Source organism: Pholcus phalangioides, unplaced genomic scaffold, assembly GCF_987345545.1.
Source record: "Pholcus phalangioides strain wild (caught in Gottingen) unplaced genomic scaffold, Ppha-v1.0 ptg000015l_1, whole genome shotgun sequence".
NCBI classification, from domain to species: domain Eukaryota; kingdom Metazoa; phylum Arthropoda; class Arachnida; order Araneae; family Pholcidae; genus Pholcus; species Pholcus phalangioides.
Window position 1 is genome coordinate 53,897,181 of NW_028301608.1, and position 14,375 is coordinate 53,911,555.

The 14,375-nt window shown below is 34.5% G+C and overlaps 1 protein-coding gene across 1 annotated transcript; it reads left to right on the plus strand.

The window, feature by feature from the left end:
- Nucleotides 1-439: 439 nt before the first annotated feature.
- LOC149076235 (calponin-3-like) lies at nucleotides 440-13,275 on the plus strand. Its single transcript, XM_089243807.1, has 6 exons — nucleotides 440-840; nucleotides 3,642-3,796; nucleotides 6,051-6,117; nucleotides 8,410-8,514; nucleotides 10,283-10,315; nucleotides 12,758-13,275. Exons 1-6 carry the CDS (start codon nucleotides 790-792, stop codon nucleotides 12,950-12,952), a joined length of 606 nt encoding a protein of 201 aa, XP_089099933.1. The 5' UTR covers nucleotides 440-789; the 3' UTR covers nucleotides 12,953-13,275.
- Nucleotides 13,276-14,375: the final 1,100 nt, after the last annotated feature.

The following is a 14,375-nucleotide window of genomic DNA, read 5'->3' on the forward strand; positions in this document are numbered from 1 at the left end:
AAAAAACTGTGGCCCCTCTGAACAGGGGTTTTCCAATACTCCAGGATGTCCAGGGGTACTCTGGCGCCCGAAAAGGACTGTAAAACTTCTTCGTAGTGATAAAAAAACACCATTTGGCAAAAAATATGGAGAAAAGTGTCCGCTTCTCAATGAAAAAATTTCAAGTGCGCCATCAGGCACTCGAAGATTTGGGGCTCTTAGTGCTAGAAAACCGATTATCTACCCAGGTCCTCAACCTTAGAGATTCTCTTTCTTGGACTGGATTTTAAGCTATTGCTTCGGTAGAAGTTAAGAAGTCAAAAAATGTAATGAAACTATTTTTATCCCCCTTTTGCGGCCCCAAAAAAATTTAGCGGCCCCCTTCGCACCTGCAGATAACTCCAAAAAAAAAAAAGTGACTGGAATGTTTGTGTGGCCCGACTTGCGTGCGCGCGCGCGCACTACAAATCGGGAACGATCACGTAGTATTCGGCCCATATCTATATTTGGCGATACATTTGGCAAAGAAATATATTTTTCTCTTTTCCTTTTTTTAACTCCATACAGGCAACCCCAATCGTCGTGGAGAGAAGCACGTTTTTGCTTTTTCACCACCACACAGCCCAGACAGCAGATAAAAGATATTATCCTAACGACAACCACAAACAACACTAAAGAAGGACTCGCCCAGTCGCCAAATAGCGACGACCACTTGATCTTTTCCCGTCCATTGAATTTTTACGTGCGCTCTTCGCATACTTTTAATTTGTTTTTTAAAGCGCTTCATTAGGTTTCCTTTTTTTTTAAATTATGGCGTACCAGGGTCCGAGCTATGGGCTGAGTAGAGACTGTCAATTAAAAGTGAGTCATTTATTATTATTTTTTATACCCAATGAGCGTTTTTGTTATTTGCGTTCTTAGATAACGTGATCCATCGTTTATGCAAATTAATCGAATTTATTCAAATTATTTATAGTTTATTTCGATTTACAGATGATTATCGATATAGTGGCAAATTTCCTGTTCTGCCCGCGATTTGGTGGGATTGTTATTTATTTTGCGATTGCTCTAATGTTTATTCAACTGGAATAACAATAATGTACGATGAATAGTGCGTATTTTTATAGCGCGAGTACGCTATAGGATGCCGAGGCTGTGATAACTATTCGATTTTTATATATACCACGTGGGCAGTTATTGATTTCTTTTCTCCACGTGTACCATTAGATTTGGACGATGATTATATATTTAAATACCCGGCACATCAGGGGCTGACTTAAGCGGGGAGTGTAAGGGGTGCGGCGCTCCCGGGCGGCGAGCTCTAAGGGGGCGGCAGTGTAAAATGTAGTTCATAAGCATAAATTTTTTAAATTTTTGAGTAATAAAAAGAGTGGCGCCACGTGATGCCAGTCTTTTGCGTCATACCCTGACAACGAAAATGTAGAGAAAACTAACTACATGAAACAGGCGGGCGGGGGGGGGGGGTCATAATACAAGAAAAGGACTCGATCACACAGGGCAAGTGTGCATTTCCCGCACCCAGAGGCGAATATACGATTTTTCTGCCTATGGGGCTCCATGAATTTTCCCGTGAGTACTATAACCCGGTTGCTTTACACCTCCACCCTGTAAATACACCCTTATCTCTAAGTTACTCTTTTGGTCACTCACATGCTTGCGTACATTTTGAGGATGAAAAATTGTGGACGATTAAAAAATCAGGTTTATCCCAGATTCCCCTTGGCGGAAGCCCTTTCAGACTCCCACCAGGGTTATCTTTAAGGGTGGCACATGAGATCCAGCACCTGGGCGGCAGGTGAGATAGAGCTGTCCCTGTGGCATATTTTGCACCAGGGTCATGTCTTAATATGGATGGTTTTTGGTTATGGCCCCCCACAAGTGGGTAGTGCAGTCTTAACATATGGGTCCACCTTAACGGCTCAGGAGGCATCCAATACAAATACCAACACAAAGGCCACAATAAACGAATCACCCAGTGAGGTGGCTGAAAAAAGATGCCCATAAAAAAATATGAGTGTCAAATATAATACCCGCTAATCCGGCATATATTGGATCAGGGTATGCTGGATTATCAAAATCGCCCGATTACTCGAAGCCAATTGAAAAAACCCCATGTAAATGATATAAAATTCTGCGCACAGACATGAAGTGGCATGTTCTCCTCTTATATGTTAAAAATGCTGGATTACTGGATAGGCCAGATTATCAAAAGTCTGTATAACTAAAATACAGCAACCAAGTACAAAAAAACGTATATCTTGAAAATAATTAATAATATATAATACACTGCCCATATAAAATACTATGGTTGTCTTATCTAAGTATGGGTAGCTTCTCCCATTTAGCCCACTATGTTTTATCATACTTCTTTTTGAAAGTGTCCATTGTGTTAGAATTCACTGCTCCCCAGAGGTAATCTATTCCATTTATTAACAACTCTAAAACTCCCTGCAACACCAAACCCGGACTTGTCCCTTACTAAACAATACTGGTACTAACGATCGAAGCAGTTGATTGATGGTGCATTAATTACTCATGGTCCATCCCATTAAAAATTTTGAACATCTCAAATACATTCTTCCAACACCTGCATTCCTCCAATGTAACCGTATTCATAAAATCAAGTCTTTCTTCGTAGCTCAAGCGTTGTGTGCCAACAAGAGCATGTGTAGCTCTTCTCTGCCTCCCAACCAAGTCTATAGTCTCCTAAACCTTGCGGCGAACTCCAGTTCAGAAGAAACTAAGCCTTGGAAAATTGCAAGAATGACTTTAGGAGAACGCAAAGAGACATTTTTTAAGAATGAAACCTAACATTCTATTTAATTTTTTTGACCATCACTAAACAATGTTCAGAAAACAAACCGCTCGTCAATGAGTATTCCCAAAGGGGTGGTCCTGGTCGCACCCGCAATAACACCATCATTCAACTATTAAGTGAAATGTGAAAATTAATTCATATTTCCTCATTTCATGTTTTCCAAAAAATTGATTAGACAAGGTTGATCTCTGGTTTAGAGTTAGCTCCCTTTTTTAAGGAAGAGTAGTGCTTCACAGTGCCCTTTCAAAATTGTGGGTTTCTTTTCCATTTATCTTCCGACGTCAGTGGTGGGCAAATATGGCCTGCTGCAAAAAAATATAATAGTTATATTATAAAAATTGAGAACTTTTTTAAAATAATATTTTTAGGTCCTTATTGAGTGTTATAATAAATTATATTGGCCTGCGAAATTTTTTTTTCCGACCCGCTCCTGAAAAAGTTTCCCCATCACTGTCCTAGGTGATAATAAATCTCCATAGGCTTATTCTTTTCATTTGCCTAAATTATCATCTCATTTCCAGCAGTTTATTGTCAAACTATTTTTACCAGTCCGCAGGTGTAAAAAAAGGTTGAAGAGTGTATAAGGTGAGAAGAGTGTATAGATTTGTATAAGGTATACAAAATGAAATGTATCAATTGCATGAATCAAATACAATATATATTGCGTAATTATGTTTTCCCATTTCTGTTCAACAATTATGTTTTCCCATTTCTGTTCAACAATTACGTTTTCCCATTTCTGTTCAACAATTACGTTTTCCCATTTCTGTTCAACAATTACGTTTTCCCATTTCTGTTCAACAATTATGTTTTGATCTCGCAGGCTCAAGCAAAGTTTGATATAAACCAAGCATTGATAACTTTGCAATGGATAAAAGATGTCACAGAACTACCATTAGACCCCCCAGATCAAGAAAAAGGATACAAAGATCAACTAGATTATGCAGATGTTCTCAAGGATGGAATAGCTCTATGTCTGTGAGTTCGCAAAATATCATCTCACATATAGCTTGTGTTGTAAAAATGTGTATGAGTTGTCTTTTTTTATATAATTTAATATTGAATAGTTATTGTCTTAATTCATTGAACATTAATGTAAAAATTTTTGGGGAAATGCTTCAAAGCAGGATTGCACAACCTCCGGCCCATCAAGGAATTCCATCTGACCTACAAAAGGTGTTCTGAACAGAAAAGTATTAGTGCGCACAATACGATATAATTAAGCTTAGGCTCGCCACACATATTCCATTCATATAAATACGAGATTTTCTAATCCAACCCAAATATAGCAAATTTTCGCCGAAAAATTGTCTTAGGCCGGTATTACACTATAAAAGTTTGATAAAAATCCCTTTTATAAAACTTGAAAAATCTAACCAATAAGGTTATTGGCTACATTCTAGAAAATGCAACCGGTGACCCTATTGGCTGCATTTTTCAAGTTTTATAAAAAGACTTTTATCAAACTTTTATAGTGTAATCCCAGCCATAGACCAGGATTACTCTGTAAAAGTTTTATTAAAACCCTTAAATGCAACCTATATGCTTATCAGTTACATTCATTATTGGTTGTTTTGTAAAAAATCTTGTATCAAACTTTCATATTGTAATCCTGGCCATAGAAAAGTGAAGTTGCCAGTTATACTGGAAAAGTTGTCAAAGCTGTCAACTATCAATTACTGAAAATTTGCACAATGGTAAGAAATGAGCGCTACTACAAGTCGCGATGGATTCTTATTGCTAATGAAAATGGTCTCAAACCTTAGTTTCAGTAAAGAATGAAAACTTTCAAGTGAGCTTCTTTGGGAATACTGGGAAAACAGATTATTTTATAAAACAATTAGGACTGCCAAATGTACGAGAATGTCCTGTAAGAAAGGGCAAAAACATCCTGCAGCAGGGCTTCTAGTTTGGGATCTTTGGAGGGGGGGGGGGGCTCCTTTTATAGTGAATTTATAGCGTGAAAAAAAAATCATTCTGGGCCCCATGGCTGGAACCCTGTCAGCCCCACCCTTGTGGGGGGGGGGCCATGGGAACCTATATATATATATAAAGTTTAACCCACGAGCATCAGAAATACTACATATGTGGCTTGTGGACAGAAAGGTTGTGTACTACTTTAAAGCAAAATTTTTAATTACAGAGCAGTGGTTCATGGTATTGTCTGTTTAATATTATTGCAATGAACCCAGCTTTATAATAACAAAGAAAAAGCCACTGATGTCCTTGTTATTAGTCGTCTAGAATCTTGAGAGCAGAATTCTTAATTTGTACGGTTTTTTAAAAAGGAATTTGGGTCATAACTTCACCACTTATGTTAGTGTCTTAAGTAGCAGAGAAATAATATCTGGCATTTGTGCATCTTTGTCACTTGTTGCTCTTGAAGCACTTGTGTTTGAAAGTAATTAGTTCAAGCTAATTGCTGGGTGTGCACCAAAAAAAGAAAAAAAAAAGAATTGTTTCTACAGCTTTTTTTTTTTCAACATACCAAAGCTGTAAAATTTTTTTTTTTAAATGACACTATAAGGAAATATGCATACCTTTCGACTTGTAAAAAGTAAGCTAATTGGTTTAAAAAATGTGTTAAGGCAAAATGTTATCAGGTATTATTGTCTATTGGTTGGATTTCATGGGTTCATTTTTCCAGCTCGATAACATACTCAAAGTAAGTCAAGAAAAATCTCGCATTATTATAAAAGTCATGTGAATGACTAAAAAAAAACCCTAGTAAAGATTTTTTGAAATAAAAATTTACCTTTTTTTCTTTCATGTGACTGGTTTGGTTACTGTGGTTCCCTAAATGTATTTCAGATATGTGTATACCTTTATAATGATTTGTCACTTCTTTAATGCTGCCAGTGCATGGAAAACTTGGCCAGCACTAGGTATTATAACTCCATAAAAATTCACCAACTGTGGTGGCAGCGACCAATGAAGAATGACATTATAGGCCAGAGAGACAACATTAAAAGTGATGATATTGATGTTTTACTGTAAAAACTTCATGCACAGTATTTGATTGCTGCTGATTATATTTTTCATCAGAAATGTCCTAGAAATGCCTCGGTTGTAATGACAAAAATTCATGATATCTTCTGTGTCATTATAACTGAGTTTGACTATTTCAAGCTTTGCTTTACTCTAAATTTAATGTCTTTTTTTAAAATTCTTTTCATGTGAATTGATAGCTTAGATGTTTTTTCTAATAATTAATACTTTTCTTGTATTTTAGGCTAATAAACAAATTACGTCCAGGTTCTGTGTCAAAAATAAATACCTTAAACTCTCCTTTCAAACAGGTAAGGTTATTTGTGCATTTATATGTACAAATTATTTCCCTTCCCGCCCCCCCAATTGGCATATAGCTCAAATGAAGCTTGATTGTTCCATGTATGATTATTTTTTCTCATATTGTATTCTGCACCTCTGAATTGTATTTCAGGCTCTAAAACTTTTCCCTTGATCTGTTGTTCATAGCCAAAGCCACTATATCCCCCCCCCCCCAATTGTTTTGAGCAGCATACATAGTAGTCTGAAGACAATGTAAAATTTTCTGAATTCATATCAGTAGCTCTCAATTTGGAAAGGAGTCACCATGTCCCAGAAAAGTTGAAAATATGTTCACTTTGGACCATTTTTGCCTCCTAAGAAATTTGGCTGGCACCTACATTTTTTTAATTTGTCAAGCCCTGATGAAGTCTTTAAATATTTCTCAAGAGATCCATGTGATCTGTCCAGGAAAAATTAGTTTTAGTAAACATCCATGCTAGAAATGGAAAAATAATTATACTCATTGGAAACAAAATTTGTAAAAGCAAAAGCTAGGTACACAGTGGAACCTCCCATACCCATACTCACTCCCTGTTAGCAGACAAAAAATTTTCTATCCCACGAGTGTCCGTTATTGTGAGGTTCCACTGTATCAATTAGGGCAGGGGTCTTCAACCTTACAGGCATCACAAGCCAAATCAAAATTTTCTGGGAAACCTGTAGGCCACCAACCCATACTGAGGTACTTATAATTGTTAGAAAAATCCAGATTTGAAGGACTCCTCATCTAATTTGCCATGGCATCTTAATAGATATATTTTCAGTACATCTTGCCATTATTTCTTTCAGTAAATATTGAAATTATTCCTTTCAATAAATATTGAAATCATTTCTTACAATATATAAGGTTTGTCTTGTAAGTGCTAATGTGACCTTTATCTCATCAACCATCTGTCATAGAGGTATAGTTCTAATTTAAAAAATACTCGAAAGGCATTCAAAACTTTCTTCGTACTAATTTTGAGAGTGAAAATAGTGTCACAAAATAATATGAATTTGTAGTCTCCCAGCTTCCAATGTTGTTGCCCTGTCACTTCTGAGCCTACCAAAACAAATTCTATGTTTGTAAGTACAATATTCACTGAGATATTTGAATTTAAAATCAGAAATGTTTTGAAAGAACAGCAAAAACTAATCAACAATGCTCCTTTCCCTCATTTATATTGTCCTTTTCATAGGCAGAGATACTGGGGGCATTGCCCCAGCGTCAAAGTTGGAGTTGAATGATCTAATGTATATGTGTATATATGAATTGAAATCATTGTGCCCCCCAGACATTCAAATCTATCTCCGCCTATGGTCCTTTTCCAACTTTTCTCTGATTCTTTAATTTGAATATCTCGGTGAATGTTGCACTTAGAAACTTGGAATTTTTTTGTTGGCCTCATGGCAACAACTTTCTACTGAGAAGTTAGAGAATGGGGAACCGTGTAGAAATTTAATTTTTTTTATTTTGGTACACACTGTATTTTCACTCTTAAAACTGGTACAGGGACATTTTTCAGTGCCTTTTTGAGCATTTTTTAAAATTGAAACTATACCTCTATGACAGACGGTTAATGAGATAAAGGCTGCATTAAGACTAACAGGACACCCTGTATATTGAAATTATAAATTACTAGGTTGGGGCCATTCAAGTATTATGTCATCATCGATGGGGGGGGGGGGGTGGTGTTCCGATTTGCTGACTTTTGATGACAAGGATGAGGGGTTTGGATAATGCTTACGTCATCAACCACCCTTTATGAAAATATTAGTTAGGATTCAGAGGGGGCAGAGCTGATGACAAAATTTTTCTGACAAGGGGGGGAGGGGTCAAAAATGGCATATTTTTTCAATAATGCTACAGTATACCTCACCGTGGTCTGCAAGGGGAGGCTCGTGCAAATTATTATTATTTTTTAAATATTGTTTTTTAATGTTTTTAACCATTGTCTAGAAATGGTCATGGGCCATAGTAAAAAGCTCAGATGGCCACACATTGAAAATCCCTGAATTAAGGCCTTAACCTTATTCATGTGCACTACAGAATCTGAATATAGAGCTTGTTTGATAGTTTTTCCTGAGGGTTCTGCCATATCAAAAGTTTCAAAAATTCCCCTTTCTTAGCGTATTTCTTTGCTCAGGAGGGCCATAATACTGTTTAGAAGACTCTGATGGTACATATCTTTTGATTAGTGAATTTGATTTCTTTCACATAACTACAACACAGACCTGATCTTCAACTATGAATGCTTATGATTTTTTTTATTTGTGGACAGAGAGAGAATCTGGAGTTGTTTCTGAAAGGTTGCGAAGATTATGGGTTGAAAAGACATGATTTGTTTCAAGTGAATGACCTTTATGAGAGAAAGAATTTGTACACAGTAAGTTTTTGTGTTTATGCATATTTGGAGCTTATTTTCAAAAGGGAACATTTTTACACTGTTGCTAAATTTGCAGTACAAGTAAAAAACTTATTACTCCGAAATACGTTTGCTTTACAAAAAGTATAAAATATCCCAACAGGTAGCATATAGGAATGATAGAAGTATATTGAAATACAATGAGATCTCGATATAACTATATTCTGCAGACCAAAAAAAAAAAATTATTGTAGAGGGATTATTGTTATATATCGAGAGGGAACATTATCATCATGTGCCATCAAATTTATGCTATTGTTGCCATATTTTTTAAATCTGTGTTAGTAACACTGAAAAAAAGTGTTTTTGAGTATTTATTTGTTGCAAAAATGTTTTTATTGATTAGTTGGTAAACAAAATTCAGTTAGATGTGTATTGCCCATGTGTGAACAGGCTTATTGCAATACACTTTGGTATTGGTACTTTTTGTGTAATATACCAAAAACTTCAATACTTTTGGGGGATACCAAATACGGTGAAACTTCAATATAATGATACTTTGCTAACCAAAGAAAAATATTAATGTAGAGATGTTATCGTTAAATTGAGAGGTAGCATTGTCATCAGTTGCCATCTCTTCTGAATTGGCACAATTAATATCACCATAAAAGACATTTACAAGTATTTATTTGCCCCAAAAGATTCTATTTGATTAAATAATGAATAAAATTTAGTTAGGTGTTGCACAATGTAAATTGGTTTCCTGCTTAGCACTTTTCTGTATTACACAGAAAGTAGCTTCACTGTAACAACATTAACACGTTCGGAGGGTAGATAGTGCAAAATAAAGATATTAAACATTCCAAAAGAAAAATAACACAAGAAATTAAAAACATAATGAAGGTGATTTTGAGTGAAATATAGTAGCTGCTACAACTGTGTTTTTTATATCGCCTCAAAAAAAAATTGCTATTGAGGGATTTATCATAGTAAATGATATCGTTGTATTGAGAGGAGTTTATTGTTATGCTACAAGCAATTCCAAACAAGATTTGAAGAAATATCATTGTGGAGGGATTCATCGTTATATCGAGTATTGTTGTAAGATTTCACTGTACTATGTTTTTGATCAACATCCAAGAGAGTTGTCTACATTAATTTCGGGAATATTCCATTTAGGAAGAAAATTAGTAGAAATGTTATTGTTTGATTAAAATTGGAGCTGGTCACGGTCTGAAAAATTGGAAATTTCTACGTCACCTGTTGATTCAAGAAGGTTGTACCTAGCCCAGGAAAGTATCCTTACACTGCCTTCTCGTCATTAAGATAAGAAACAATCATTCTACAGTGAAACCTCTCGTAACAGACACCTCCATTAACGGACATTGTTTTTTAATTACGTTGACAAAACTCAATGTATTTCACTATCCATTAACGGATACTCCTTGTTAGTGGACAAAATTTTAGGTTCCATGGGTAACCGTTATCGAAAGGTTCATTCGGTAAAAAAAAATTTACTAAAAATATTCCAGTTTGAATAAACCCTATTAGATAATCCGATAAAGCTCATCCAAAAAAGTTCAAAAACCGTTGGAAAAATGAATTTGAAAAAAATGAAATTTTTTTCCCTTTTAAAAATAGGCTCTTTATATGGCCAATGTCTAGCACATTTATGAATCGGCCAGACTTTAGACATTGTCCATGTGAACATTTACATAAATGTTCATGGTAAATGTTTGTAATTTTACTATGATTATTATATTAGTAACTATCAATTTTTTTTTGATAGGTTGTAAATTGTTTGTTTGCTCTTGGTGGTTTGGTAAGTGGATTTTTTTTTCAATTAGACAGTAGTCTTCCTTAATTCCTATTCAATCATGGTGTACCTCAGGGATAGATTCTTGGCCCTTTACTTTTTCTTGTTTTCATCAATGATCTCTGTGAGCGCAGTTCTGCAGGCAAGATCCGCTAACATTTGCCAATGAAACAGTTTTCATTTATAAGGCAAAAGACTACCATTCACTGACTAACATTATTAACAGTGACTTAATTAAAATCAGGAATTGGTTTTCTAATTGCCTCAAATTAAATATTTCTAAAACCAAATTCATTAATTTTTTCTTTGCAGTCAGATGTTCAACAAAGCTTTAATCTTATCTTTCACAAATTTGATTGTCTCCATACCCCTTGTGACTGTGTTTGTCTTGAGCAGATTAATACCATTAAATACCTTGGAGTTTTAATTGATTTGAACCTAAAATGGAAATCACACATACAGCATATTCATTCTAAACATTGATATCTTATATACAGATTCTACTACCTTAAATCATATATCAACTCACTCACTTTTGGTATTAAGCTTTTTGTCATTCTCATCTGCTTTACGAACTATCAATTTGGGGATCTGAATACATAACTAATCTACACCCTTTGATTTGCATTCAAAAAAAGACTAATCACTAACAACTTGTTCATCCTCACATGAGCTTATTTTTTCCATTAAATATCCTCCCTTTGCGGCATTTATACTTTTTAAAATCTATTCTTATTTTGAAAAAAAAACCAATTTTCTGTACCAATTAATAGCTTTACATCTTCCCCAAGATTAAATCATTTTTATTTGATTCCAAAAATTAATAAAACAGTTGGTAAACATTTCATCTATCTGATTCTAATTTTTTACAATAATTTACTAAATGAAATTATTAATGATACAGCATCTATATCCACTTTTAAGAAAATCTTGAAAAAACATCTTTTTACTATCACCAACATTGAACATTTCTTTTAAAAAATTTTGCATTCACCAACCGCTTTTCTAAATCATGTTACTTTTCATTTGCCACAGGTTACCTCTTTTTCTGACTACTTTCATAACATAACCCTTTCAACATTTTTTTCAAAATCAGTCTATTTTTCTTTTGATGTTTAAGTTTAATTCAACAAAATGACTGAATCAAATGATGGGAAAACAGATCAAACAATTTCTTTCCAATAACTATTGTTGCTGCACCACAATTGCCACCACTAAGTTTTTTTTTTTTATTTTGTCATTTTCGAGTTTCCCCCTTTTTTTGTCTTCTCTCATTTATTATCTTATCTAATTCTGAATCAAATCCTTACAACTTATGTCTAAAACCCAAAAAATTGTGATTGCTAGTTAGAGCCTTGTCTCGGCTTCTTAGCAATTTTTATCTCACTTATATTGTTCTGTATTTATGAATAGAATTCAATTAAATATGGAAGTCAGATAGCAGTACCAATGCAACATGAAACAAGCATAACACTGACAATATAAATACGTTAGGGCCACACAAAAAATACACCAACAGATTCTTTTGTGTACCAACTGTTTTATCAGTAGAGGAATGTGTGCGAGCTGCATGTACGGTCATGTGGTAGACTTTGCATGTAATTTCTATTCGTCGCTGTAATTTTTTTTTTTAAATACACAAGACATGCACATAAATCAGTTTCCATGTTACAAACAATTATTAATATGTAATGATTTTTTTTTTTAATTTAAAACTTCTATTTCATTTAAATTTCTGATTTGACTTTAAATTTATGAATATACACTGTGTGTTGTAATTGCTAATGCTGCCTATATCTTATCAACCATTCATCATAGAATTACGATTCCATTTAAAAAAACGCTAAAAAGGCATTCACAAATTACCCTGTACCAGTTTTGAGAGTGAAAATACAGTGTGGTACAAAATACATTTCTATACGGTCTCCTTGTTCTGTAACTTCCAATTGGAAGTAATAAAAACTTCCAAATTCCTAGTTCTTGCCCTATACCTCCTGAGGCCAACAGAAAAAATTCTGTTTCCTAGTGCAATATTTGCTAAGAGTTTTGAATTCAAAAATTGGAGAAAAGTTATGAAAGAACAGCAAAATCTAACGGACAATGCTCCTGTCCATAATTTATGCTGGTCTTTCCTAACTTTTCTCCACATTAAGAATTTGAGTACGTCAGCACATATTGCATTTAGAAACTTGCAATTCTTTTTGTGGCTCTCATGGGAACAACTTTCTAGTTAGAAGTTAGAGAACGGGGGAACCGTTTAGAAATTTAGATTTTATTCATTTTGTGACTATTTTCCCTATCAAAACTGGTGCAGGGTAATTTTTGAATGTCTTTTCAGCATTTTTTAAATTTAAACTATACCACCTCTACAATGGACAGTTGATGAGATAAAGGCTGCATTAGATTTACAGGATACCCTGTAAATATATGTGTATTTTCTTCAACTAGGCAAAGAAAAAAGCATTCGATGGACCTACGATCGGAGTGAAAATGGCAGATGAAAACAGGAGAAGTTTCTCAAAGGAAATTTTGAATATGGGAAAGACTGTCATAGGACTCCAATCTGGAACAAATGTGGGTGCCTCACAGAAAGGAATGACGGCCTATGGCACTACGAGACAGATCATGCCAGATGGTAGGTAAAATATATACCAGAGGATAAAAACATTGAGAAATGAGGGAGCACCTTTTTCTATGGAAGCATTTGTTTTTGAATACTCGTCATATATACATTTTCATGAAGTGTTCCTGTGAAAGCCATATAAGTGTCCGAGATGTTTTAATATTTGGTGTGCGCCTATTCATATCATGTTCCTTTTATGAAAATGCTTTTTCCCCAAAAGTCATTACTTGTGTTGAGTGTATTTTATTTCTTGCGTCAAAAAACGTCAGTGGCATTTGAAAGAGCTTGTACGTGCCTTTAAATCAAAAGCTATTTTGAAAAACAATAAAGTGTATTTTTTTTACTGGCAGCCTTATTTTTGACGAAATTCTTGAAATTATAAGAGTAGTGCACACACACACACACAGCACTAAAATACAAGGTTTATATTAATGCCAAGAACCAGTAATGACCATAAGAATCGCATCTAATATTTTACAGAATAAATGGCCTACAGTATCTGTGCTCTTCAGTGTCCAACTGTACAAATTTATGGAACAGGGCTACACTGCCATTCAATGATAAAGCTCTACTAGATCTACCTAAAGTTTTTTTTTTTAAATTCAAGTATGTAAGCCATCTTCATCTTTTATGATTTTCATTCTAATTGTAAGAGTGTGAGTACTATTCAAAAGTTAGAGTAGGACATTACAGTATCCCCATAAACTTTTTTTAGCTCAGAACAGAGCGTTACAAATATAAAGGAAGATAGAGGTAATATTTCCTATGTTTGTATGCCCAAAATGATATAGATCAGAACACATCATACAGCTGTTTTGGATATAGTCCCTCTCTTCAGCGGGAGAAAAATAGTCTGCTATAATAAGCTATTTTCTTCATTCCCCTTCTGGTTCTGTGTAGTAGAAATGTAGTTCTGAAATACCAGTTCTTAACCCTTTAAGCGGCAATTAGAAATCCCTAAACCTCCCTTCAAAATGCCATCTTTTTTTAATGAAGTAGGCTTTCTTCAAATTTTCAGCACGTATGAACTAAGGGGCATAGGGAAAGTTTTCCATTGAGGTAAAATATCAACTTTACAAAATATCTGGGCTGGTCAGGGATAAAATAAGAGGCATTTACGAAGACAAGATATCTTGTCAGTGTCTCTTAAAGGGTTAATACAGTCGATGCTTGTTATAATGACCCCAAGTTACAGCAACCAGTAAGACAAGTCTCAAAAGCTTTTAAATAACAATTATTCTGTTATGTTTTCGTTTTTGTATAACGACCGCCCTTATATATTAAAATATATATATAGTTTTCAACAGAACGATGAGGGGTCATTATAATAAGCGTCGGTTGTACTTTTAAAATGCATGAGATTTTTGATGGCCATAGAAATGCTCATGTTATCTGTCATCATTGATGAGTTTGACTTGTATATAATAATTTTATGTTCATTTT

Coding starts and splice junctions, on each gene's coding strand:
- LOC149076235 (XM_089243807.1), top strand. CDS start 790: ATGGCGTACCAGGGTCCGAGCTATGGGCTGAGTAGAGACTGTCAATTA. Junction 841..3,641: donor GTAGAGACTGTCAATTAAAA/GTGAGTCATTTA, acceptor TTGATCTCGCAG/GCTCAAGCAAAGTTTGATAT. Junction 10,316..12,757: donor TGTTTGCTCTTGGTGGTTTG/GTAAGTGGATTT, acceptor TTCTTCAACTAG/GCAAAGAAAAAAGCATTCGA.